This window comes from Globicephala melas, chromosome 2 (genome assembly GCF_963455315.2).
Source record: "Globicephala melas chromosome 2, mGloMel1.2, whole genome shotgun sequence".
NCBI classification, from domain to species: domain Eukaryota; kingdom Metazoa; phylum Chordata; class Mammalia; order Artiodactyla; family Delphinidae; genus Globicephala; species Globicephala melas.
The window spans coordinates 5,442,688-5,469,432 of record NC_083315.2 but is presented as its reverse complement, the minus strand read 5'-3'; the positions used below and the strand labels follow the sequence as shown (position 1 = coordinate 5,469,432).

The 26,745-nt window shown below is 45.4% G+C and overlaps 1 protein-coding gene across 5 annotated transcripts in view; it reads right to left on the bottom strand.

The window, feature by feature from the left end:
* Positions 1-26,688, bottom strand: part of RSU1 (Ras suppressor protein 1) — a 275,248-nt gene extending 248,560 nt beyond the window's left edge. For 3 of the 5 annotated variants that reach the window (XM_060292257.2, XM_030832396.2, XM_060292251.2), the window contains exons 1-3: positions 26,528-26,688; positions 26,172-26,283; positions 3,981-4,031 (exon numbers count right to left, since the gene is read on the bottom strand). In XM_060292257.2, the coding sequence (XP_060148240.1) occupies positions 3,981-4,031; positions 26,172-26,280 (160 nt within the window). In that variant the 5' untranslated portion in view covers positions 26,281-26,283; positions 26,528-26,688. Of the gene's footprint in view, positions 1-3,980; positions 4,032-26,171; positions 26,284-26,523 lie in introns of all 5 variants that reach the window. The other 2 variants (XM_030832397.2, XM_030832399.2) reach the window with 2 other exon arrangements.
* Positions 26,689-26,745: the final 57 nt, after the last annotated feature.

The following is a 26,745-nucleotide window of genomic DNA, read 5'->3' as shown; positions in this document are numbered from 1 at the left end:
CTAGGACCTGAGGTTCTGTTTCTTTAGAGCACTCACGGTTCAGCACATTTGAAGTGAGCCTATAAGTAGTTAAGAAACAGAAGTGTGTAGTGGTCACAGCTAACCAAGCCCGTTAACCAGCTGATCCTGAGGAAACTATCAGCTTCCTACACTGACCACTTCACGGAAGCCAGCTATCCCCCCGGCCCTGCTGGTCCTCTGTCTGCCCCCTCCCAGCAACCACTATTGCTTTCTATGAGGACTGACTGGGAAGCTGCTGTGCACTCAGCATCAGGCCTTAAAGAAGAATAAGAGGGACTTCCCTGGTGGTCCAGTGGCTAAGACTCCGTGCTCCCAATGCAGGGGGCCCAGGTTCGATCCCTGGTCGGGGAACTAAGATCCCGCATGCCACAACTAAGGAGCCCACATGCCACAAATAAGAGCCCACATGCCACAACTAAGACCCCACATGCCACAACTAAGACCCCACATGCCACAACTAAGGAGCCCACATGCCACAACTAAGAAGTGCACACGCTGCAACTAAGAGCCCGCAGGTGGCCACAAAGACCCGGCGCAGCCAAATAAATAAATAAATATGAAGAAAAAAAAAGAACAAGACATGGTCCCTGCCTTCAACAAAGCTTAAGATATATCTGGAGAGGAAGGAACAGGAAGCAACAGGAGGACGAGGAAGGGCCACGCTGGTGTCAAGAGTCTACAAACAATAGGCATTAGGGGAAGAGAGTTCCGGTTGGCCCTGGAGGGCAGGGGTGCGGGAGGAGGGTGGGCGGAGGGTGGAGGCGGAGGGCGGAGGTGGGGGGGCAGGCAAGGGAGGAAGGGAGGGGCGGGGCGGCCTGGCGTCAGAACCTCAGCTTTCCTCTGAAACCAGAAAAGCACCTCCTTCCGGTGCCCACAGAGCTACCTGTCCAGTCACAGCAGAAACGCAGAAGGAAAAGATTCACTCGCAACTCGGCCTCCCACTCGTTCCGTGCATCGCGGGAACGTGTACCTGGGCAAGTTGCTGCCGGCAGGGTCACCCCACAATCACTGCACCAAAATCCATCAGCAGGGCCCCAAGCCCCAGGTTTAATCGTCAATCGTGTCGCTGTCATAATGAGGAACCTCTAACAGCGATCACACTGACAATTTTGAAAGACGTTTACGAACTCTTGTGTCGAAAACGTCAAGAATTTCCACTCACAAAATCTTGGGGAATTTAGGGGTCATCAGCCCGCTTCCCCCTTCCACGTGGCCTCAGTCGTACTGTGTTGAGTGGACCCATTGATGTCAAAACCACCAGCATGAAAAGGTGCGAGCGCTACACTGTTCCAACGGCCCTACAGATACCGACTCAGGTCAGTGGAGTCGAGAGCTGTCCCCAGATCAAGGTCCCAGTGTGACGAAGCTGGTGATTCAGTCCCTAAGTACACAAGAGGAGATATCACGACAGTGGAACTGGCACACGAAGAGAAAAACACACATACTTTTTCAAGATGAAAGCAGTGCTGAGGGGTTTATCTTTTGAGTCTGAGTTTGAATGCGGTGCTGTCAGCCAGTCCCCGTTAAAGACCACGGAAAGTGAAAGACACTGATTACAATAAAAAGTGACAGGAGGGTGGGCACACCCACCTCCGTGTAATGCATATTTATATTTCCATCAAATGGACATATTTACTATAAACACTGGAAAAACCATAGCAAAGCCATTCATTTAAATGCCAGAAAAACAGTAAAAGATGCTAATTTGACCTTAGTGGATGGAACAGATCGGGTGTCACTGACACCACTCACAGTGGCTTGAAACAGAATTTACCAAGACAATTAATTAGAGCTTACTGGATTAGGTCAAGAGTGTCTCAAATGGGAGAAAGGGGAAGAAAAAAAAAAAAAAAGGAAGAAATAAATAAAAAGTTTGCATCCATTCACAGCGAACCTCTTCAGCAGCAGACACAATTTAACTGTATTTATGCCTACCCAAATTAATCTCATGTTGCATGTCCGGAAAGACAAATTGATCCCCTGATCCCTGAGATTTCTCTCTTTGGGGACATTTAAAAAGAAATAAACTACAACCACCTGAAAGACTTTTTAAGGACCAGATCAATTAGTGGTATAATAGGCATAAAACATGTTTGGCTTTCTTGTTTAAATGGAAACTTTTGCTCTGATGATGATGCAAGATCTGACAACAGTAGTAAGCTTGGCAATTAAGAAATATGTTCATGAGCTAAACGACAGACAGCTTCTGGGATCTCTGCTCACAAAATCTGGGGTCATTTAGGGATCATGCAGTCCCCCCTCCAAAACAAACTGCAAATCCCCTCTGAACTGGGATTAGGGTCTCAGTGAAGAGCAGAACCGTTTATTACAAAAGCAATGAAAGTGGCAGCATATTACCTGTTACAATAACGATCACACGTGACCTGTCAGCCTCACTTTCAGCTGCTGGAGCCCCCGATACGCAAACATGACAATTGTGCCCCTCTGCCCTTGCCATACAAACATGTGCTTTTTGCTAAAAATGAACTCATATGCCTGTCTGCTGCACACGAGGGGCCCTAACTGCCACTCAATGCTCAGTAATCAACAGCTCTGTGACATTGCTTCAAGCTGTATGTAACGCACACACACACATAAATTCGCGACACAAATCCCTCAACATGACATTCTGCTTCGTTTCACTGGACGTGGAAAGCTCCCTAACAAATTCCGGCCACATGATTAGAAAAATCATTCAAGTCTGCAGGAAACACAGCAAGCACAAAGAAGTGACCGTCAATTAGAAATCAGAGGGCAGAGTGGGTCCCTGTCATTAAAAACTTTAAAGCCACAGCTCTAAAAATAAAATGGCGGGCTTCCCTGGTGGCGCAGTGGTTGAGAGTCCGCCTGCCGATGCAGGGGACGCGGGTTCGTGCCCCGGTCCGGGAAGATCCCACATGCCGCGGAGCGGCTGGGCCCATGAGCCATGGCCGCTGAGCCTGCGTGTCTGGAGCCTGTGCTCCGCAACGGGAGAGGCCACAACAGTGAGAGGCCCGCGTACCGCAAAAGAATTAAGAAATAAATAAAAATAAAGAAATAAAATGGCCCACAATTATTCACAGAAGATACGTTACAAAGAGGTATGAAATCGACTATATGTTAACCGTATCACTGCCAACGCCCAGGACAATTTTCCTTGGAAACCAGACTCAAGAACTTGAAAAACGCAGATGCAAGTTTATATAATTTTTACAACTTTGGGCTTTTCTTCTCCCCCCATCAAGCAGGGAAGAAAAGTATAGCAACAGTTACATCTTCCCCTTTTGAGGAGAAAGTATAAATGAAAGCAAAGAACTCTTATTCTAACTTTTTTTTTAATTAATTAATTAATTAATTTTTGGCTGCGTTGGGTCTTCGTTGCTGTGCGCGGGCTTTCTCTAGTTGTGGTGAGCGAGGGCTACTCTTCGTTGCGGTGCGCGGGCTTTAGGCGCGTGGGCTTCAGGAGTTGTGGCACGTGGGCTCAGGAGTTGTGGCTCACGGGCTCTAGAGTGCAGGCTCAGTAGTTGTGGTGCACGGGCTTAGCTTCTCCGTGGCATGTGGGATCTTCCCGGACCAGGGCTCAAACCCATGTCCCCTGCACTGGCAGGCGGATTCTTAACCACTGTGCCACCAGGGAAGCCCTCCTCTTTTTGATAAGTTTTTTTTTTTTTAAATAATAATGAAAGTCTCAGCATTTCAGGTCACTGCAGTAATTACCATGCCCTAAGGGGACCATTTCCAGACAATGTCACTGTCTTTCTGCAGTTTACACACATGATAGGGAAGACTCCTCAAAATAGAGCAAACTACAAAATACAGGACCACCATCTGCTCAGGTGCCTTAGTGTCACCCAAGTAACCTCTCGGTTTGCCTAAATAATCACTTGTCATTAGTGTCTGTAAAGGAAGACAGAAGAATCAGCAGTACCGCCACAGTCCCTAGAAGTCAGAAGTTGTGTAACAGGACGGCGCTGACTTACTCGTTAGCTTGTTGTGGCTGAGGACCAGCTGTGTGATGTGGGACAGGGTGACTGTAAAAGAAAAAAAGAGAAATCACACAGTCAGTTAATGTACCCAAAGTACACCTACACTCCTACAAGGTGAAGTGCTAAGTTATTTTCCCAGGTTGGAGTGTTATCGCTCGAAAAAAGAGAAGCAGGGGTTCACAGAAGGCTGTCTGCTCAATGTTAAACCAAATCAGGAAAAGCTATGCAATTAGCAGAGCAGAGCGAGTCAGCACTGATGGCATTAATGTCGCAGGGCCAAACGCGACAAGGCCCCGTTAGTGCCGCTCGGCGGCCTGGCCCAGTGGTCCAGCCTCAAGAGCCCATCTCACTAAGGGGACCGGTCAGGAGATCCGGCCCAGAGCCCGGGGAGGGACAGCTCCTCCCTGACTTCCCCACACGCTTAAACAAACCACCGCGTCGAGACAGGGACCACGTCACCCTACCGCCCCTGAGCCCACGGTCAACCCCGAAACGCTGCTACAGGCTCTCAGCTGATCCCAGTAAGAACCTTCCACAAGCTCCTCTACAAGTTTTGGTTGACATTTCAAAGCAGCAGCAGATTGCTCACTAATTTCGAACATTATCATGGAGGCTTAATCTGCTGAAAAAGATTAGGTCTGCTTTAAAAGAAAAACAGGTTTTTCCAACTACCAAGAAAGAAAATATACATACAGATCCATTTAAAAAAGAAAAAGAAGAAGAAGAAAAGGAAAAAAAGAAAAGCCAGACGGAAAAAAGTGACCTGCCTTCTACTTTGGGTTCTAAAACTTCACTGCGTGGTCAGCAAGCTATATGTATATTTTATTTTTGTGAGTATATATATAAATTATATATATACACACACCTATTTATATAAATTAAATATTTATATATAAATTAAAATCTAAATGATTTTACACAATATACTAAATATACTAATTAAATACAGTATACTTTATACAGTATACTTTATATTACAATTTTAAACGCAGATGTATTAGTGAAGAAACACATTTAAAATTTTTAAAAAATTTTTCCAATATTTTTTCTATAAGAACGTTACTTTAATGCAACAGAGTTGCATTAATGCATTATTATTATTATTAATGCATTATTTTAATGCAACAGAGTTTTTTCCATAAAGGAATAATAAGACAAATATTTTTTCTCAAGAAGGGTCTCAGGTGGCTTCCCTGGTGGCGCGGTGGTTGGGAGTCCGCCTGCCGATGCAGGGGACGCGGGTTCGTGCGCCGGTCCGGGAGGGTCCCGCGTGCCGCGGAGCGGCTGGGCCCGTGAGCCACGGCCGCTGGGCCTGCGCGTCCGGAGCCTGTGCTCCGCGGCGGGAGGGGCCGCGGCGGTGAGAGGCCCGCGTACCGCAAAAAAAAAAAAAAGAAAAAAAAAAAAAAAAGAAGGGTCTCAGGGTTGGACCCCAGCATCCTTGAAAAAAATAGGTATCATCGTTGACCACAATTTTTGAGTGTTTTTCTTTTGTTCAACCTCCCACAAAGTTAGAGAAAATACAATGCAAAGACCTGCTTTTCTGCCCTGACCCATTTGAGATTAAGCTGTTGGCTTGATGTCCCATAAACTTTAGGGTATTCCTACAAAGACATTTTCCTGCAAAACCACAACAAAATCACCAAATTCAAAAACTGAGCACGATACACCATTACCATCTAATCCTCAGCCCCCAACCAAGTTTCAGCAAATGTCCCGGTGTCCTTTTGACGCGTCCCCATCACTGAGGACTTCCCTGCTTTCTGGCAAGAGACAGTCAAGCTCATCTTGTACTTTTGCTGCCACAGGCTTGGAATCAATCAGCCATTTCTCCAATGAGCTGATTCTGTGGAAAATAGTACTTACAAGCCAAAATCTGGGCACTAGATGTGCTCATTGTTACTTGGGGGCTCAGTATTCTCAGTGCACAGAATTAGAGAATACACACACTCACCCCCCACACACATCTGTACGGATCTGTACACACACATCTGAACTTGAATCCCAAGTTCACACCAATAGATGGATTCCAATACAACACTGCATGGTTCATTCTCATTTTCTCCATCTATTTGTTAACTCTCTTCTCTAACAGCGAGAACTCCGGCGTCCATTATTTTTAACCTACTTACGTACGCCATCGATACCCCTACATATAACTGCGTGAAGCAGGGTTATCTCACAGCCGTGTTGGGATGGCTCTATGCTGACCTGCAGGGACACCTGGAAGTCTGACACTGATTCTGGGTCAAGATCCAGATGAGTAGATGAGCTCGAGATGTGTCATGTCCTGTTCAAAGTTGCAAACACCTTGGAGGCTCCAGGACCAGCATGTTCACATGTCCAGGGATGTGTGGTCGCTGGCTTATACCTGGTTAGAGGCACCTGACCAGCCGGGCACAGAAGACAGCGCTAGACATTTCTGCCCACGCACTCCCAACACCCAGACTCGTTGAATATGTCTTGAAAGTTCTTACCTGGAGATAAAGTATGCCCTGAGCAACCAAGAAACGAGCCTGGGGGGCTGCGAGCCTGGGGGCTGCGCCCTGGGAACCCTGGCGTTCGCCTGTGCTTTGTAACCCCTGCTAAGCTATGTCCTGTGCCCTCATTAACTCCCTGGGTGAGTGGGCTCTGAGGAACCTTCTGGGTTCTTTCAACTATGCACCCGTGTATTAATGCAGGAACCCATCTCCCCATGCTCTTTCTTCCTACCTGGACACCTGCCCAGTTCACCCTCCTCACCTGCACCTCCAACCTCCTGGCCCTGGTCCTGCTTTGGGGCTTGGACCCCCCAAGCCAGGCTCCCCATCCTGCTCTGGGCCACCACGCCCACCCCCCAACACCTGAATGCCTCTTTTTCTGTTGCACTTACTGGCTTCGGGATTGAAACCTTAGGGGAGGAGGAAGAGAAAGGCAAAGCACAGGGGAAGAGCATTTTTGTGATTTTAAAAGCATCACCATGATGGCTTCTCACATGACAAGTTAGATTCTAGACACTGCAGAACATCTCACACATTTGTATTTTTAAGAGTTAAGACTGTTCTTGTCCCAGATAAAGCATTCCTTTACCTCTGAGGCATAGAGTCTGATATGAAAACAAAAAATCTCCAAGAGCTGTCCTCATACAAAACCAGATGAAACAGATTCAGAGACATACGAGTTAAGACAGTGGTCAGTATCATAGGAGAACAAACCACAGATAACAGGTGTTACACAAGAGTTTCTCTCTCACTTACACACGGGCAGTCCAGAGGTTCCTGGTATCTTGTTGCTCAGCCATTCATGGATCCCACCTCATGCTCCAAAAAGGCTGCCTGAGCTTAGCCATCATGCCTGCATTCCCCTTAGGAAGACGGAAAGGGGAAAAAGCCTTCCTCCTTCACAATTCTTCCAAGAAATTGCACACGGCACTTCCATTTACAAGCAATTAATCAACATTTTGTAATACAGTGATGCCTAGATGCAAAAGAGGTGGGGAAACACAGCCTGGATTCCAAGTGACCACATGCCAGATACAAGTAGGGGTTTTATAACCCACAAAGACGGGGCAAACCAAAACAGACAACTAGCAGCCTCTCACACTAGCAAACCACTCCATTTGAGAGTCACAGAAATCAATTCTGATGACAAAAGCAAAAAACCCCTGATAATCTGATCGCCTCCTGCCGTAATTTTTCCTAAAATATCACAACTACCATAATTAAAGAGAAAAAAACTTTGCTCTTCTCCCAGCTAACATTCACAATGAAAGATTTAATTAGGAAAAGTTGGGCCTTTTCAATCTTTTCATTCTGTCTTCTCTACAAGCATTTAGCCGGGGAGAAAATCAGTAAGTTTGAAAGTCCTTTTTTTTTTTTTTTAAATAGAGAAGAGAAGTGCATTTGTTGCTTCACCTGATCACACCACTAGAGATGTATTTTTCTTTCTCATTATTGTTACAGGGCTACATGCTAAAGTAGGTAAGAGGGAGAAAAATTAGAGCAGAAAAGAAAAAGTTAATAAAAGATCTGTGAGGAAATGTTTAGGGCAACAAAGGACTCCAGGCTGGGTCTGCGGGGAGAGCAGTTAGGTTGGACAGAATTGAAATCACAGAATCAATCACAAAGCCTGTGACAGGCAAAGACCAAGGACCAACGGACATATTCATGCAACCTGCCACTCCCCTCCACTTGGCCATGGTGAGTCCATTGTGGGTTTCCTATGGAAACTGCAGTGTTAAAAAAGGAGAAAAGGTCTAGCAGAATAGAATGGCTTATTTAAAAGTACAATAGCCACCCTAGTCAATCATGTGGGTGAAATGGAATGAGGCTGTCCCCACTGACCTGCCCTGCTAACCCTAACCGCACACTGGGAAATCTCCCGCTGCAGGAATATCATACCTTACGGTCCTGCCAGCCAGGAACTGTCAGGTTGCAGGGGCACCAGAACAGTGACAACAAACTGTTACTAAAATTCCTAAAGCGATATTAAACCATGCACTGCCGGGCGTTTTCTCAGTCGAATGCACTTCCAAGAGTCAGCTAAATAACTGAGAAAACGCGTTGGCATACTCAGTTGACTGCTGCCATGCCTCGGATACCATTCTGTCTTCAGCCTTTAGAAACGGCATGTGGGGGCTTCCCTGGTGGCGCAGTGGTGAGGAATCCACCTGCCAGTGCAGGGGACACGGGTTCGATCCCTGGTCGGGGAGCTAAGCCCTGTGGTGCAGTCCAAAAAAAAAAAAAAAAAAGGAGACCTCATTTACTGTGGGATGACACGTCCAAAAATGCTTTAAGGCACTGAAACTGGACTTGGAGGATATATGGAAATTGGGGGTTATGGAAGCAAGTCTAGGCTTATCTGAGTGAAGAGATGGAAAACAGAGAAGACACAGGCCTGGACTGAGCAGGCGGTATTGCAATGGAATATATTCAGAGAAATCAAAGGACTAGCTAACACTCCTAGAAAAAGAATCGTGGTTTCTAGATAAAACGTGGAAGCAGATGTTATTTTTTTAAAACAGACACAGTCTTTTTTTTTCTTTCCTTCTTCTTCAGCATCAAGTAGACAGTGTGAGGAAAGGAAGCAGGATAAATCCGCAGCACCAGATGATGGCGTGGCGGACCTCCTTTCAGAAGAGCCCACCATGCCACAGCGGTGCGCCTGTCTCTCCAGTCTCCAGCCTGGCAATCAGAAGCCAGTTACTCCTCTGGAGGCACGTTAGAAAGGATAAAAGCTCTAGCTTCACGGAGTGACGTGGCTATCCAGAGGAAAAGACACAGCCAGGATGAGACAAGGGGAGCGAGTCTTGGAAACACACACAGTGGTAACGGGACTTGAAAGTTTCTGCCGCCTCGTCGCAGGTCAGAACTGGGCATCTTTGGGTTCCCGATGAAAGATTCTAGAACACTGGCCACCAAAACCTGGATTGTAACCGTCAGTTCATTTCACAGGCTGCGCTCCCATGGAAGCAATCGGAAAGACACCACTACCTTCAGAAGACAAACGGTTTACTATTTTGTTTGGTCTCGCCACACGGCATGCGGGATTTTAGTTCCCCCACCAGGGATCGAATCCACGGCCCCTTGCATTGGAAGTGCAGCGTCTTAACCACTGGACTGCCAGGGAAGTCCCCAGTTTACCCTTTTTTGACAGCTCTTGAGCTATCAAATATTGCAGTGGGAGAACAGCCATACCCTCTGGGATGTTCAAAGAGGGTCACCTTTGACTTGTGTTACAATTCCAGGGTGGGCAGCCTTCAAACTCGGGGCAAGTCTGCAGATTACGCTGCAAACGGTACCCTCTGTGAATTCAATTCCTCCCAAAGTTGTTGACTACAAAGAAGAATTCATTTGAACTGAAAATACAGGATGATCCCAAAGGCTTTTCCATTTGGGCTCCCGGTAGGCTAGAAACAGCGACAGCCCTAAGTAACCCAGATTCAGAGACTCGGCGGGGCTGCAGGAGAGGCCGCACGTGAGCACCACGCAGCCACGCTGACCACTCTGAGTCCCGTGTCTCCAAGATGCATGACTGAAATGCCTGCCCGCGTCACACGCTGAAGTTACTGCACCCCTGCTAGAAGGATGCAGATTCAGATGTTAAGCATGCAGCTTCTGACAGTATATTTAAGTGAAGGCAGACAATAAAACGTTTGATACCAAGGTGTAATACAAATATCGTATTCATCAACACACCCAGAATCATAAAAGAACATTTCTTTTGAATTTTGTTCATAATTTAAAACTTCAGGGGGAAAAAAAAAAATCACCAGGGTATGAAAGCGTTCCTTTCCTCCCCAACCAACTACTGTGGTGAGGTGGAAACTCTTTGGTAGCAAGTTTTCAAAACTGGTTACTTGACTGAGTCCTATTTGCACATAAATGGTCACTCAAGCATGATTAATTGCTTTTTCATTCAACAGAAAGCAATTTATCATATGTGATGATTTTTAACAATGTGATACGTCTTCCTTTACGTAAATAAGAGCAGAGAATTCACACGTGCTGAGAACCGCCATGAGCTGGTCACTGACTGAGGCTTCTGTGTCTACTGGGACATTAAGTCAAAAGACGCTGGACCCAAGGCACCGTGTTACTGACAACATGGAGCCCACATGCTTCCCATCCAAACACATCGCTTTACAGTCTCTCCTTTAGGAAAAAGGACAAAGAAAAATTTTTAATTTTGAAGATGTCTGGGAGAATTAAAGAGGAAAATACAGTGAGCTGCCTAAGGTTCACGGTTGTTCACTGCTCTTGGGGATTGAGGAAGATGACATGAATGAAGGCTCAGGGAGTTACAAACTGTTTGCAGCGCACTGTACTTAGTTATGTTGACAAAGACAGAATACGCGTGAGACACAGGCACTACCGTCAAGGAGCTTACTCTGTAATGAGGGGAGGCGATAAAAAACCACAAAACAAGGCAGAATGTCAGCACCACAAGGAGGTAAGCGGATTCAAAACTCCCGTTAAAAGGGAAATGCTGCAGGGCTTCCCTGGTGGCGCAGTGGTTGAGAGTCCGCCTGCCGATGCAGGGGACGCGGGTTCATGCCCCGGTCCGGGAAGATCCCACGTGCCGCAGAGCGGCTGGGCCCGTGAGCCATGGCCGCTGAGCCTGCGCGTCCGGAGCCTATGCTCTGCAACGGGAGAGGCCACAACAGTGAGAGGCCTGCAAACCGCAAAAAAAAAAAAAAAAAAAGGCAAATGCTGCAAAGTTTTTTCAGGGTGAGTAGGATCTTCCAGATCCAGAGTCAGTTTTATTCTATATCTACATACCTACCTTCTCCCCCTAACCCAGCTTTTTTTTTTTTTTTACTTGTCTGTATTGAATAAGTTTTCTAGCATAAACTGTTTTAACTGTGTAACCTAAAATAGGTGTACTTTTAGAAATCAGTTATAGGAAAAAGCTTCAACTCCTCAATTTACAGATAAGGAAACTGTGGCCCAGAGGTAAAGTGATTTTCCTAGGGTTCCCCACAAACTCCCCACTCCCCCAGAATCAGAACTGGGACTCTAACCAAGGCTTCCAGATTCTACCTCTTGAGCTTATTCTTCCTAAACTGGAAAAACAATATTCACACCTCGGGGGAGTGTTCTTTTCAAGATGGTGGAAATGCCTATCATTAAAGAGAATAAACCAGAGTGCAAAGTCCTTTCTATCCTGAAGAGACATGACAGTTACATAGAGGGCCTCAAGCACAGCTAGAATACCAAGTTTAAAGCAGTGTGAGACCCAGACTGTAATTCCATGAGAATACTGAGGAAAATAAAAAAATCGCTGGATTTCTCTAGAGCGCAGTTCCTCATACTTAAAATGAAAAGCTGAATTCGATTCTGTAAGAAACACAGAAGAGAGAAGAAAAGAAAGAACTAATATACATGTAATGCCTCCTACATCAATATGCAACACTGGGGACTTTATAACCACTCATTAGAATAAAAAATGTTAAAATATAACAACTGACACTGCAGAAACACAAAGGATCATGAGAGACTACTAGAAGCAACTCTATGCCAATAAAATGGACAGCCTGGAAGAAACGGACAAATTCTTAGAAAAGCACAACCTTCTGAGACTGAACCAGGAAGAAAGAGAAAATGTAAACAGACCAATCACAAGCATTGAAATTGAAACTGTGATTAAAAACCTTCCAACAAACAAAAGCCCAGGACCGGATGGCTTCACAGACAAATTTTATCAAACACTTAGAGAAGAGCTAACACCTATCCTTCTCAAACTCTTCCAAAATACAGCAGAGGAAGGAACACTCCCAAACTCATTCTACGAGGCCACCATCACCCTGATACCAAAACCATACAAGGATGTCACAAAGAAAGAAAACTACAGGCCAATATCACTGATGAACATAGATGCAAAAATCCTCAACAAAATACTAGCAAACAGAATCCAACAGCACATTAAACGGATCATACACCATGATCAAGTGGGGTTTATTCCAGGAATGCAAAGACTCTTCAATATATGCAAATCAATCAACGTGATACACCGTATTAACAAACTGAAGAAGAAAAACCATATGATCATCTCAATAGATGCAGAAAAAGCTATCGACAAAATTCAACACCCATTTATGATAAAAACTCTCCAGAAAGTAGGCATAGAAGGAACCTACCTCAAGATAATAAAAGCTATATATGACAGACCCACAGACAACATCATTCTCAATGGTGAAAAACTGAAACCATTTCCTGTAAGATCAGGAACAAGACAAGGCTGCCCACTCTCACCACTGTGATTCGACAGAGTTTTGGAAGTTTTAGCCACAGCAATCGGAGACGAAAAATAAATAAAACGAATGCAAATTGGAAAGAAGTAAAACTGTCACTGTTTGCAGATGAAATGGTGCTATACATAGAGAATCCTAAAGATGCCACCAGAAAACTACTACAGCTAATCAATGAATTTGGTAGAGTAGCAGGATACAAAATTAATGCACAGAAATCTCTTGCATTCCTATACACTAATGATGAAAAATCTGAAAGAGAAATTAAGGACACACTCCCATTTACCACTGCAACAAAAAGAATAAAATACCTAGGAATAAACCTACCTAAGGAGACAAAAAACCTGTATGCAGAAAACTATAAGACAGTGATGAAAGAAATTAAAGATGATACAAACAGATGGGAAGATATACTATGTTCTTGGATTGGAAGAATCAACACTGTGAAAATGACTATACTACCCAAAGCGATCTAAAGATTCAATGCAATCCCTCTCAAACTACCAAGGGCATTCTTCACAGAACTAGAACAAAAAATTTCACAATTTGTATGGAAACACAAAAGACCCCAAATAACCAAAGCAATCTTGAGAAAGAAAAACAGAGCTGGAGGAATCAGGCTCCCTGACTTCAGACTATACTACAAAGATACAGTAATCAAGGCAGTATGGTACTGGCACAAAAACAGAAATATAGATCAACGGAACAGGATAGAAAGACCAGAGATAAACCCACGCACATATGGTCACCTTATCTTTGATAAAGGAAGCAAGAATATACAATGGAGAAAAGACAGCCTCTTCAATAAGTGGTGCTGGGAAAACTGGACAGCTACATGTAAAAGAATGAAATTAGAACACTCCCTAACACCATACACAAAAATAAACTCAAAATGGATTAAAGACCTAAATGTAAGGCCAGACACTATAAAACTCTTAGAGGAAAACATATGCAGAACACTCTATGACATAAATCACAGCAGGATCCTTTTTGACCCACCTCCTAGAGAAATGGAAATAAAACCAAAAATAAACAAATGGGACCTAATGAAACTTAAAAGCTTTTGCACAGCAAAGGAGACCATAAAAAACACAAAATGACAACCCTCAGAATGGGAGAAAATATTTGCAAATGAAGCAACTGACAAAGGATTAATCTCCAAATTTACAAGCAGCTCATGCAGCTCAATATCAAAAAAACAAACAACCCAATCCAAAAATGGGCAGAAGATCTAAATAGACATTTCTCCAAAGAAGATACACAGATTGCCAACAAACACATGAAAGGATGCTCAACATCACTAATCATTAGAGAAATGCAAATCAAAACTACAATGAGGTATCACCTCACACCAGTCAGAATGGCCATCATCAAAACATCTACAAACAATAAATGCTGGAGAGGGTGTGGAGAAAAGATAACCCTCTTGCACTGTTGGTGGGAATGTAAAGTGATACAGCCACTATGGAGAACAGTACGGAGGTTCCCTAGAAAACTAAAAACAGAACTACCATATGACCCAGCAATCCCACTACTGGGCATATACCCAGAGAAAACCATAATTCAAAAAGAGCCAGGTACCACAATGTTCACTGCAGCTCTGTTTACAATAGCCAGGATATGGAAGCAACCTAAGTGTCCATCGACAGATGAACGGATAAAGAAGATGTGGCACATATATACAATGGAATATTACTCAGCCATATAAAGAAACGAAATTGAGTTATTTGTAGAGACGTGGATGGACCTAGAGTCTGTCATACAGAGTGAAGTAAGTCAGAAAGAGAAAAACAAATACTGTATGCTAACACATATACCTGGACTCTAAATTAAAAAATGGTTCTGAAGAACCTAGGGGCAGGACAGGAATAAAGACACAGACATGGAGAATGGATTTGAGGACACGGGGAGGGGGAAGGGTAAGCTGGGACAAAGTGAGAGAGTGGCATGGACATATACACACTACCAAATGTAAAATAGATAGCTAGTGGGAAGCCGCCGCATAGCACAGGGAGATCAGCTTGGTGCTTTGTGACCACCTAGAGGCGTGGGATAGGGAGGGTGGGAGGGAGACGCAAGAGGGAGGAAATATGGGGACATATGTATACATATAGCTGATGCACTTTGTTACAAAGCAGAAACTAACACACCACTGTAAATCAATTATACTCCAATAAAGATGTTAAAAAAATGTTAAAATAAAAGAGTAACCACAACAGCTAATGTTTACCAAACACTTAAAATGTGGCGGCCACGGTTCTAAGAACTTTATTACCTCATGTATTCCTCCCAATAATGCTAACAGACAGCACTATTACTCTCTGCCTCCCTCCTAATTTTAGTTTTCTTCTTTGCATTTATTTTAAATTCATTTTTGGCTGTGTTGGGTCTTTGTTGCTGCGTGCGGGCTTTCTCTAGTTGGGGCGAGTGGGGGCTACTCTTCGTTGCGGTGCACGGGCTTCTCATTGCAGTGGCTTCTCTTGTTGCAGAGCATGGGCTCTAGGCGTGTGGGCTTCAGTAGTTGTGGCACGCGGGCTCAGTAGTTGTGGCTCACAGGCTCTAGAGCGCAGGCTCAGTAATTGTGGCACACGGGCTTAGTTGCTCCGCGGCATGTGTGATCTTCCCGGACCAGGGCTTGAAGCCTTGTCCCCTGCATTGGCAGGTGGATTCTTAACCACTGTGCCACCAGGGAAGCCCGCCCTCCCTCCCAATTTTAGGTGAGAAAAATGAGGCCCAGAGAGGTTAGGTAACCTGCCTGAGGTTTCAGCACTAGTAAGTAGACAGGACCCTTTAAAAGCTGTTTCCCAACAAGAACCTGATTAGTTCTGACCGTATTTTTCTACTAGGCAAATACAAATAAGATAAAAAGGAGCCTTAGTCCATTGGTTCATTTTTCCCCCAAAATGAAGATGGGCAACGTCATACTTGCACACCTTCCACTTCAGACCAACCCCTCTGTTCTCACCTTCCCTGTGTTCCGGCCAACAGAGAGGGCCGCTGCGTGGGAGCTGAGGGTGGGCTCTCTCCTTATATCAACTCTAGAGGTATTAAACAACACCCAAACAGGAGGCTTTACCACAATGAATCTAAACAAAGGTGTCTTTGTTATGTTAATGAGGTGACTTTCAGAAGTTTCTAAAGGATGGGGGCTGATGGTGGGAACGTTCAGTCCCACCCCTGGCTACCCCGTTCTTCCTAACTTGATCTAGAGATTCCGTGCAATCCCAATGAAAACCACAGCAAGTTTATTTTGTGAATGGCGACAAACCGATTCTAGAATTTATATGGGAAGACCCAAAATAGCAATAAAATATTGAAAAAGAAAAACAAACTCAGAAAATTGACACGTCCCAACTCAGAACTTACTATATAAATCCACAGCCACTAATTGAAAAACACAAAGACATCACTGGCACAGAAGAGTGCGCAGAAACAGACCCACACAAATAGAGGCAACTGGTCTCTGACAAAGGAGCAAAGGCAATTCAATGGAAAAAGGATCATCTTCTCAACAAATGGTGCTGGAATCTGACATCTACATAAGAAAAAAAAAAGAATCTAGACACAGAACTTACACCTTTGACAAATATTGACTCAAAGTGGTTCATAGTGTAAAATGCAAAAGCGTAAGGTCCTAGAATACAACACAGGAGAAAACCTAGGCAGCCCTTGATCTGGTAATGACTTCTTAGATACAACACCAAAAGCAAAAAAAAAAAAAAAAAAAAAAAAAAAGGTGTTAACTGGCTGGGACTTCATTAAAATTAAAAACTTCTCCTCTATGAAAGACAATGTTAATAAAAGGGAAACAAGAGCTACAGACTAAGACAACATTTTTGCAAAACACACATCTGATATAGGACTTCTTTCCAAAATACACAAAGAACTTTTTAAATCCAACAATAAGAAAACAAACATCCCAATTAAAAAGTGGGCCAAAGAACTTAACAGACACCTCATCAAAGCAGATATACAGAGGGCAAACAAGCCTATGAAAAGATTTTCCACATGACACGCCATTAAGGAACTGCCCACTGAAAACAACGAGATACCACTACACACCTATCGGAATGGGCAAAATCCAGAACACTGACAGCACCAAACGTTGACAAGGGGTGGAGCCACAGGAACTCTCATTCACTGCCGGGGAACGCACGAAATGGTGCAGCCACTTCGGAAGACAGTGGTTTCTTATTACACCGAAAATACTCTTACCACACGATCCAGCAATTCTGTTCCTTTGCATTTACCCAAAAGAGTCAAAAAACGATGTTCACACAAAAATCTGCACATGGATGTTCATAGCGGCAAACTGACAAAATGTGACAGCAACCAAAGATGTCCTTCAATATGTGAAAGGACAAAAAAACTGTGGTGCATTCAGACAATGGAATTTTAACCAATAACAAAAAAGTACGAGCTCCGGAGCCAAGACAAGACACAGAAGAAACTTAAACTCATATTGCTAAGTCAAAGAAGGCTTTCTGTAAAGATTACGTACTCTACGATTTCAACTATATCACATTCTGGGAAAGGCAAAACTATAGAGACATAAAATTTCAGTGGTTGCCTGGGGTTCAACAGGAGGTGATGAGGAAGAGAGGGAAAAATAAGTAGAACACAGAGGGTATTGAGGACAGTGAAACTACTCTGTAGGATGTTATGCATCTGTTAAAAGCCATAGTGTGTTACAGCACAACCAGCGGACAACAATGCAAACTGTGGATTTTAGTGAATAATAATGTATCGATGCTGCTTCATCAACTGCAACCAAAGTATCACTCGAATGAATGCCAGATGTTAACAATAGGGGAAACTGCTGTAAAAAACAGTGAAGTATAATAAAACAAACAAAAAAAGGAGGAGAATGGGGATAGAATACGCACAAAACGACTCTTTTCAGCAATACCGGCGCTGGTAACAGTAGCATTGCTATTTGTGTGTAATGTACCAAATAAGTAACTGTGAGATAGTCTAACATCACGTGTATCCCTGACAATCAGGATCCTCAGAGTGGAAGAAAAGTAGAGACTAGTGTGAAGGAAGTTAAGGAAGAGCCTTACAGTCCCATATTTAAATTGGACCTTCCAGTATGAGCTCGTTAGATATTTTAATCCTCATATATGTGTATATATGTATCTGTATACATCTACAGATACATATATTGCGACACGTGTGTGTGTGTGTGTGTGTGTGTGTGTGTGTGTATACGGTTTTTTTTTTAGCTGTGTCTGCTAAAAATGCCTAAAGACCATGAACGACCCAGGAATCATGAGCACCCCTGGAGCCCAGATTGTGGTCCCAAAATATTGCCCACTAAGACAGACAAACAAAAACAGGATTTCTATGAGGACAGCTGATTCCAGGTCCGGGACAGGAATTCACAGACACACCGGGCACAGCTTGTTACACTTTGCTCACGTCCACTGGATGTGAGAGCCAACAAGAGTTCCACAGGCCAAAAATGAACAGTTTGCACTTGAACAAGGACCATGGCTGCAAGGCTGTGGTGTGCATGGATGAAAACATTTTTTTTTTTTTTCGGTACGCGGGCCTCTCACTGTTGCGGCCTCTCCCGTTGCGCGGCACAGGCTCCGGATGCGCAGGCTCAGCGGCCATGGCCCACGGGCCCAGCCGCTCCGTGGCATGTGGGATCTTCCCGGACCGGGACTCGAACCCGCGTCCCCTGCATCGGCAGGCGGACTCTCAACCACTGCGCCACCAGGGAAGTCCGAAAACATATTATTTTAAAGAGCAAAATTTCTGACACCTGTCTCCACATTCAGAGTTTCCCCCTGAAGTGGTCTGGGGTGCAGCCTGAGCACTGCAATGTTTAAACATTCCCTAGGTGAGTCTAAAAACCAGACAAGTTTGCCAGCAGCTGGTATAGATGATACCAACCTGTGAGCAAGCTAATTCTCAGAGAAAAGCTTGAGGTGTGAGTGATTTCTCTCGGAAGAGGGCAATGCACTGAGTGAACACCTCGGGAGGCCTGACCAGCACCTCTGCGAGAGCTCATTCTGCATCAGGAACGTTAAGCCTTTGCCTGACATCTAAGTGTCAAATGTCTTCCCCATTTCGGTGATTCCCGCTTCCATTTTAAAGCGTACACAAGAGCACACCCCATGACTCAATAATTCCACCCCTAGTCTGTAACCAACAGAAAGGAATATGTGTGTTCACGTGGTCACAGCAGCACTACGGGTGGCAGCCCTAGCCTAGGAGCGACACGAACATCCATCCACAGCAGAACGGACGCCTGAACTTGGCAGTCACACTCTGGATCTGTCACCAGTGTCACGACACGAATGAAGCTCGTGAACAAGATGCTGAGCGTTAAGAACCAGAGAGTAAAGAGTGTGCACTGTAAACCCTCTTTCCTTTGAACAATGCACACTAACAGGCAAAGGGAATCTATGCTGTCAGTCAGGACCCTGTCCTGAGGGGCTAGTGCCTGGGACATGCCCACTGTGTTCTGTTTCTTGCTTTGAAAATCTGTCACACTGTACAGTTATACGTGCGCTTATCTATAGGATAGCCTTCAGTAAAGGCTTCTTGAAATGGATTTTTTTAAGAGTGTGTTAAGTGTTTGGGGAAGAAGAAGGTTCCTGTTTCCTCGGCCCCATGGGCAAGAGCAGAGGAGGGTCGGCATCCCTGAACGCATTCCTCAACGGATACAGACTCAGCAGCCCATACAGGGCAGGGACGCGGCTTTCGGGACCAGACCACCAGGAGGCCCTCAGTGGAAGCTTGCTGAGTTAGCGGCTGTACCTTCGTACGTGCACCTGACTGTCAAAAACGTTAGTGACATGAGTAAGGCAAGAAAGCATGAGCAGGGGCTCGCCTGGTGGCGCAGTGGTTGTGAGTCCGCCTGCCGATGCAGGGGATGCGGGTTCGTGCCCCGGTCTGGGAAGATCCCACGTGCCGCGGAGCGGCTGGGCCCGTGAGCCATGGCCGCTAAGCCTGCGCGTCCGGAGCCTGTGCTCCGCAACGGGAGAGGCCACAATGGTGAGAGGCCCGTGTACGGTGGGGGGGGGGGGGGGCTAACAACATAGCTTCTGGAGTCTGAGTGCCTGGGTGCAAATCCTGACTCTGCTACTTACTAGTGTGTGACCTAGAGCAAAAGGTACTTAAGTTCTCAACGTCTCTGTGCTATAAACTGGGTGACAAGGATGACGACGATGATGGTAACAATCCTAATGAAACTGAGGTTTAAAGGAAATAATCCACATGAAGGGCCACGTACAGTGCCCGCCACACGTGTGCGTGTGCATTAATGCGCTCCATATAGAGAGTTTAAAATTATCTATTATTTTTATCCTCTTCTAATAAAGAGTACACAATTTGTAGAGTACCAACAGGTTAAATAGGCATCTTTCACAAGGCCTGAAGACTGAAATACTTACAGCTCTGAAAAACCAACTGTGTACGTAAACATCTGCAGAACAGCCACTTGTACACTGAGGGTGTACACCATGTCACCAATCTCTGCTCTGTGCTGTGCTCTGAGAAACCAAGAGGCCAAGACCCCCTCCAGTTCACTACCTGGTCTGAGGTGTGCCTTTCATTGGGCCCACTTTACCCTTAAGAACTATTCTGAGTCCGGAGGAATCGTTAACAGGTACACAGAGAAACGCATTAAATGCAAAGGCTCTTTATGACGTACCGGTAAACTACAACCACAGTTACCATTTCATTCAACTCAGGTTTATTCTGTTGTGATACATGAACCAATACTGCCCCAAGAGAACCTTCTCCGGCACCATACTTCATAGAAGGTTTTAAGCTAATGTTCTAAGTTTGAAGATAGAAAAAAATGAATTAATGTACAGTATAAAAAATCTCACACCTGCCGTTAAACCCAGTTAAAATTAATAGTTTTTCAGAAAAGCCTAAGGAAACGGGGAGGGTTCAGAGTTAACTCTGACCAGATAGAGACCAAGTTGCCTCTACTGTTTTCTTTGACAGTTAAAGCCCTGCAACAATGTGATAAACCCAAGCTTCCAAGCTGGCAGACTGGAAGAATGATGCCTTTTCTTAGCCTAGCACAGTGTTGTTTTTTTTGGGTTTTTTTAATGCCACGATTTATTTCTGGACTCTCTATTCTATTCCACTGGTCTATATGTCTGTTTTTATACCAATACCACATCTTTTTTTTTGGCCACACTGCACGGCATGCGGGATCTTAGTTCCCTGACCAGGGATCGATCCCACGCCCCCTGCAGTGGAAGCGTGGAGCCTTAACCACTGGACCGCCAGGGAAGCCCCCAGCACAGTGTTTTTAAAGAATTCTGAAACTGACTGGCATGAGGTGAGGCCCGCCAGCCCCGCTTAGCCCTGGAAAGCATCACTCCTTAAGGCCTGAGCCAGGGGTGGGAAACCACACTGCACAGGGTTACAGAACAAAGCTGTCGGTGTGTCTAACGTGTGATGCTGGGGCTTTCTCGACCTTCTGTTTGCTCATCTGTAAAACACTGATGATTATTATCTGCACCAAAGGCTAACGCGAGAAGCACTTAACACCATGTAAGCACGCACATGTGTACCATTCAGAATCTCTGATGCAGACGCGATGGGCTGATCTGTGGCCCCCTCAAGTCCTGTGTTGAAGCCCTCAGAGTGACACTGTGTTTGGAGACAGGACCTTCAAAGAGGTGATGAAGTTACAATGAAGCCAGAGGGTGTGCCCTCTCTCTCCTGTGCTACGCTTTCTACCCCAGTGCACCTGAATTCTTAACTGAGAAGGACAGCAACCTTCTTCAATAAATTTTTCCCAAACACCAAGTACAAAAATAACAGAGGTGCACACGCAGAGCCCAGAAAAGGCGTTTAAGCCAGGCTGGAGGGGATGGTGGGTTAAAATTTAGTCCTGGGGAGCTTCCCGGAGGAGGTGACACATGTGAATGGAGTCACATGGACAGGAAGTCATCTCCTCCCTCAACAAGCATTAATTCATAAGGCTGAGAGGAGGGTGGCTGGAGAGAGAAAGGGTAAGGACTGCCCAGGCCAAGATGTTTAAAAACACAAAGGTGGGCTTAAACACACAAGTCAGGAGAGCAAAAAAAGAAAAGGTCTTAATAAAGATCACAGTGAAAGGGACATGGTCTTCCCGGCTCTTCTATCATTCCCCCAAAGAAGTCCTATCATGATGAAAATTCCCAGCAGGCACCACCACTTCCTGGGTTAACAGCCCCTCCAGATAACCAACCCGGGATTACGTCTGTTGATTCTTTTGCAGGGTCCTTCAGAAAGACAACTACCTCAGAGGCAGCTGACTTTTCTCTTTTAAAATATTCTGTAATAACCTCAATGGGAAAAGAATTTGGAAAAGAATGGATACTTGTATGGGTATAACTGAATCACTTTGTGGTACATCTGTAATGAACACATCATTGTTAATCAACTATACTCCAATATAAAATAAAAATTAAAATAATAATAAAATAAAATTTATCTGAGAGATACTTTAGTCTAACCTGAAGAAAAACAACAACAACAACAAAAAAAAAACCGATTAAGGTTTGACACCCAGAGCGCAGTAAATTGAAGAGATTAAGAAGTCAGAGAGATTTAAATAAAAGAAATGAAAAAAAGTCTCTCTGGCTGCTGATGGGAGTCTCTGCTCCCAGGAAGCTGATGACAGGACCCTTCAAGAGCAACTTTATCATCTGGGTGAAGAGCTGCTGCATGAGAGAGAGTTTCTGCTGGGAAGTCTCTTTAATAAAAAGTACAAAATTGGTACCATTCCTCCCAGAAGTTTTCAGCAGATTACATGCTGTGCAGGAAAAAAAAAAATGAAGGAAAAGAAATAAAATGAGCGATCATTTTAAAGAAAGCAATCGAAATCTATGGGAACCCTAGGCAAGAGGGCCAAACACACCAGGTTCTGTTAAGCCACACAGAAAACGTCAACACATAACACACACAGATGCCTTTCCCAGTTCAACTAAGCAGGCTATTCCCCGTTGAGGCCATCGACTGCATTGGGACTGGTTCCGTATGAGGCTTACGCACTCTCTGGACATTCACATGAGCAGTTAACAGTCACTGTGCGCTGAGTACTGGCTCGGCGCTAAGCCCTCGACAGGAAGCAGTGCACTGGGCGGCACACCCATGCCCCCAAGCGGGTACTTAGGTTTCCATCTAACGATGAGGCACTTGAGGCCCAGAACGGTTTCGTAGCTTCTCTAAAGTAACACAGCGCTAAGTAAACCTGGACAATCTAAACCCAGTCTACTCAACTCCAGGTCCCACTTGTAAGCGCTGGACTACGTCTGCCTCTCAGGGTTGGATCTGAGCATCTCCAGAACCTGGCTGGACTGACAGAAAACTTTGAGACTGCTGGATGTCTGGCTCCAGCCTATGAAGTTTTCCCCGTCAGAAAGCTTTTGGTACCTCAACTCCTGAAAGCACTTTTTAAAGGCAACTTACTGTCTCAGAGGAATGAAAGGGCTACGTTTGTAAGACGCAACTCTCCCAAGCAGAAGTGGAGCCTGTTTCCTATGCTTAGAATAGGCACACAACTACCACTCTTAGCTTCAAAGCTTAATTCTTTCTCATCGTTGGAGAAACGAAACAAAGTAACGATCATGAAGGGAAGGCTTGATACAATACCATTCTCTGTCCATGCGGATAAGCTGCTCCCTGGGTTCCATCTTGATACTAGTACATAAAACCTCAGGGAATTCCCTGGCGGTCCAGGGCTTAGGACTCAGTGCTTTCACTGCCGAGGCCCGGGTTCCATTCCTGGTTGGGGAACTAAGATCCCACAAGCCACACAGCCAAAAAAAAACAAAAACAAATAAATAAAACCTGAGGATTACAGTTAAAAGTTTATAAGTAAAAGACTACGGGAATCCTTATACTACAGCTAAGGTGATCATGCCAAATACTTTAATATATATTAAAACACATAACGTTATGTACACTACTGATAAATGAGCCCCAGTGGAGGATGGGATTCTGAAGGCATCCTGGGACCCTCAGAGTCCAGAAGTCGGGGAGTTTTACTCCTTCCCTGGGTCTACCACACTCCAGAGGCCTGCGGAGGTGGGATTTCCAAATTCACTTCCACCAAACTCCCCAAGAAGCACTCTTGCTCTTCCTGAAGCGACTTCTTTGGGAAAACATTAAGAATGACCTTGCTTTTCCAGCACCTAATATTACACCGGAAAGAGCTTTTTCAGGAAGCAAGTGGCTATCTTTTCTTCTTCAATAAAAGCCAAGGCTTCAAAGAGATAAAGCAACTGAACTGAAATAGCTACACCACTCTCCCTACTTATAAATATTACAAAGAGAATCCTCTTCAAAGCTGAGAAGTACAAAGTTCCTCTAGTGAAAGCAACCTTTTTTCAAGCCCATGAGAAAGAGCCCTGAGGGGCAGAAACCCGTGGGCACAGCCGAGCCAGGCCTCCTGCTTCCATCCTCTTCCCCCCATCCCCTTCCTCTGACGCAGCTGTGCCCCCAGTGACCATAATGATCCCAGCAGGGCAGGGGCGGTACAGGGACACATCCAGATCTGCAACTGCCAGTCCCTCACCTGAGACACCTGCTGCCACCACGAAGCCACTACTACCGAGAGAGGCCAGCAGAGACCAGGGAACTGAAATGCTAATTCGTACAAAAGCTAAACTTAAGGGCAGGTGTCTTCCTAAGGATTACCAAATGCAAATCACCTACAGCTTTTCATCCCCCTGCCTTTTGCAGAGATGTATCAATGGCACCAACACCAATCTCTGTCCCAGGTGCAAACCACGGATTCACGCTAACGTTGCTCTCTCCAGGCCTAACAAGCAATCCGTCATCTTTTAGGGTGTCCGGGACATCCCCCCTTCTTCTCCAGTGTCACATCCTGGTCTGGATCTCATCAGCTCACAGGCCTAATCCATCATTCTTTCCTTCATCCGTCAAACATTTCGGAGCACCTACTGTGTTCCAGGCACTAGAATAAATAAGGCACACAGGAATACTGCACTGCTTTCGTTCCCCCTCGGCCTCCCAGTGCGGAAGAAAGACATCTGGATTAAGAACACATCACAATCCTGTGTAACAAGTGTCATGAAGCGGGACTTCCCTGGCGGTCCAGTGGTTAAGACTCCGAGCTTCCACTGCAGGGGACACGGGTTCGATCCCTGGTCGGGGAACTAAGATGCCGCAGGCCCCACACAGTGCGACCAAAAAAAAAGAAGGGTCATGAAGCAAAGTGTGTCCAAACTTCACTGAGAAGGCTTCACACAGGCTGTGGCGTCTGAGCTGACTCTTGACAGGTAAGTAAAAGGATCTGGGGTGAAGCGGGTGGAAACGATACTTCTAAAGGCACAAAGACGAGAAGGAATGCCCTGGCTCAGAAAGGACCATCAGTTCATTATGGTTGGGATGCCAGATGCATGGAAGGAACAGGCGCTAAGGTAGGCTGCAGTCAGATTCAGAAAGGAGCAGGTCACCGCAAGGAACACGGAGCATTACCATTGGTAATGGACAACCAGAAGGTCCAAACTTCAGCCACAATCAACCTGAACAAGAGCTTGATTTCACCTCTAATGTGTTGGAATTAACTGTCAATATCTAAAAATAAGAAAATTTTATATAAAAACCTGGATTCTTGGCTTCATAGAGAAAAAAAAATCTGGCAACACTGGGCCAACGTTCCCAAGTGGTGACAACTGTTTGGATCTAAGCAGCAGGTGTATCTCATCATTCAGATGCGATACCTATTACGGAATTCATGACCATCCTCACCTGGCCCCTGAAGACAGCTGAATTTGCAATCCCCGGTTTAAAGGAGAGAGTTGCAGTAAGATGCACGTTACAGGAAGCAACAGGGGCAGTAAAACTGGAGGCAAGAGGCAAAGTTAGGAAGACATTACAAGAGCACAGGCGGGAAGTAACAAAAGCCCGAACTAAGTGAGGACAATAAACCCAGAAAAAGGGTTGATGGTAATGAGTAATGAGAAAAGGGTAATGAGTCAAGAAACGTTTAACTTGCTCCAGGTGCAAAAACACTTAATCAGGTAATTTCCGTGGGGCATTTGTTCAAGGCTGCATAGGAGACTATATTAAGAGAAAGGAAAAATGATTCAGAACTAATTTTCCATTAAAACACCAAGTGAAAAAAAATTAAAAATAAATTAAAAAAATAAAACAAACACCAAGTGGCTCTTTAGTAAACTGTGTGGTAAGTCCACCCGAAGGCCATCAATCAGCCTGGAGAACTGATGAGGTCCAACAACCACGGTCCGGGGATTCTTAACCTGGCTCTCGTGTCCGTTTTCCAGCTGGGACAGAACAAACTCTGACTGCAAGCTTTCCGAGCTGAGCCCTCGACAAGTGCTGTTTACAAGCAGCCAAGCAGCGGGTGGGATGTAAACCACTACAACGTCTCGCACCGCCACCAGCAACTACTTCTTAAACTCATAAACCCGTCCAGCTCCTCCGAGGAGAAGGCCCTTCGCAGAACTTACACAAGCCGTTGACGTCCAGCATGTTGGAGATGCCCCGGTCACTCATGTCCACTTCCGGCTGGTTCTTCTCCCGGCTCTCCTCCACCAACTTTTTCAGAGACTTGGACATGACCTGTACCAAACGACAACAACACAGCACGTGGGCGACGGCCAGGAGGTTGCAGAGAGAGAAATGAGGAAACCCCCGGCTGGCACTCTCCAGTTTTCGCCTGGCCTTGGAAAGTGGGCACCCGCAAGCAGGGTCCGGGGGCAGGGAGGGGGATGGGGAGGGCGGGACAGGGAGTGGGAAGGGTCCAGCACCGTTCCCGCCGCGGAGAGAGAAGCAAACACAAGGGCAACGCCACACACATACTCACTGCGGAGGGCTGCACCTAACAGGCTGCGCGTGGGAACAACAGGCTTCTGCAGGGCTCACTCCCGCGGCGAGAGATGCACTCCACTCGGTCTGTGCAAAACGAGCACCCGAACGAGGAACACGCCCTGTCCCGGCACTCGGCGCAGGCGCACACCGGGCCACTCTTAGCTCCTCGCCCCGCCCGCGCCAGACCGTTCCCTAATTAGGAGAACAGCTTAC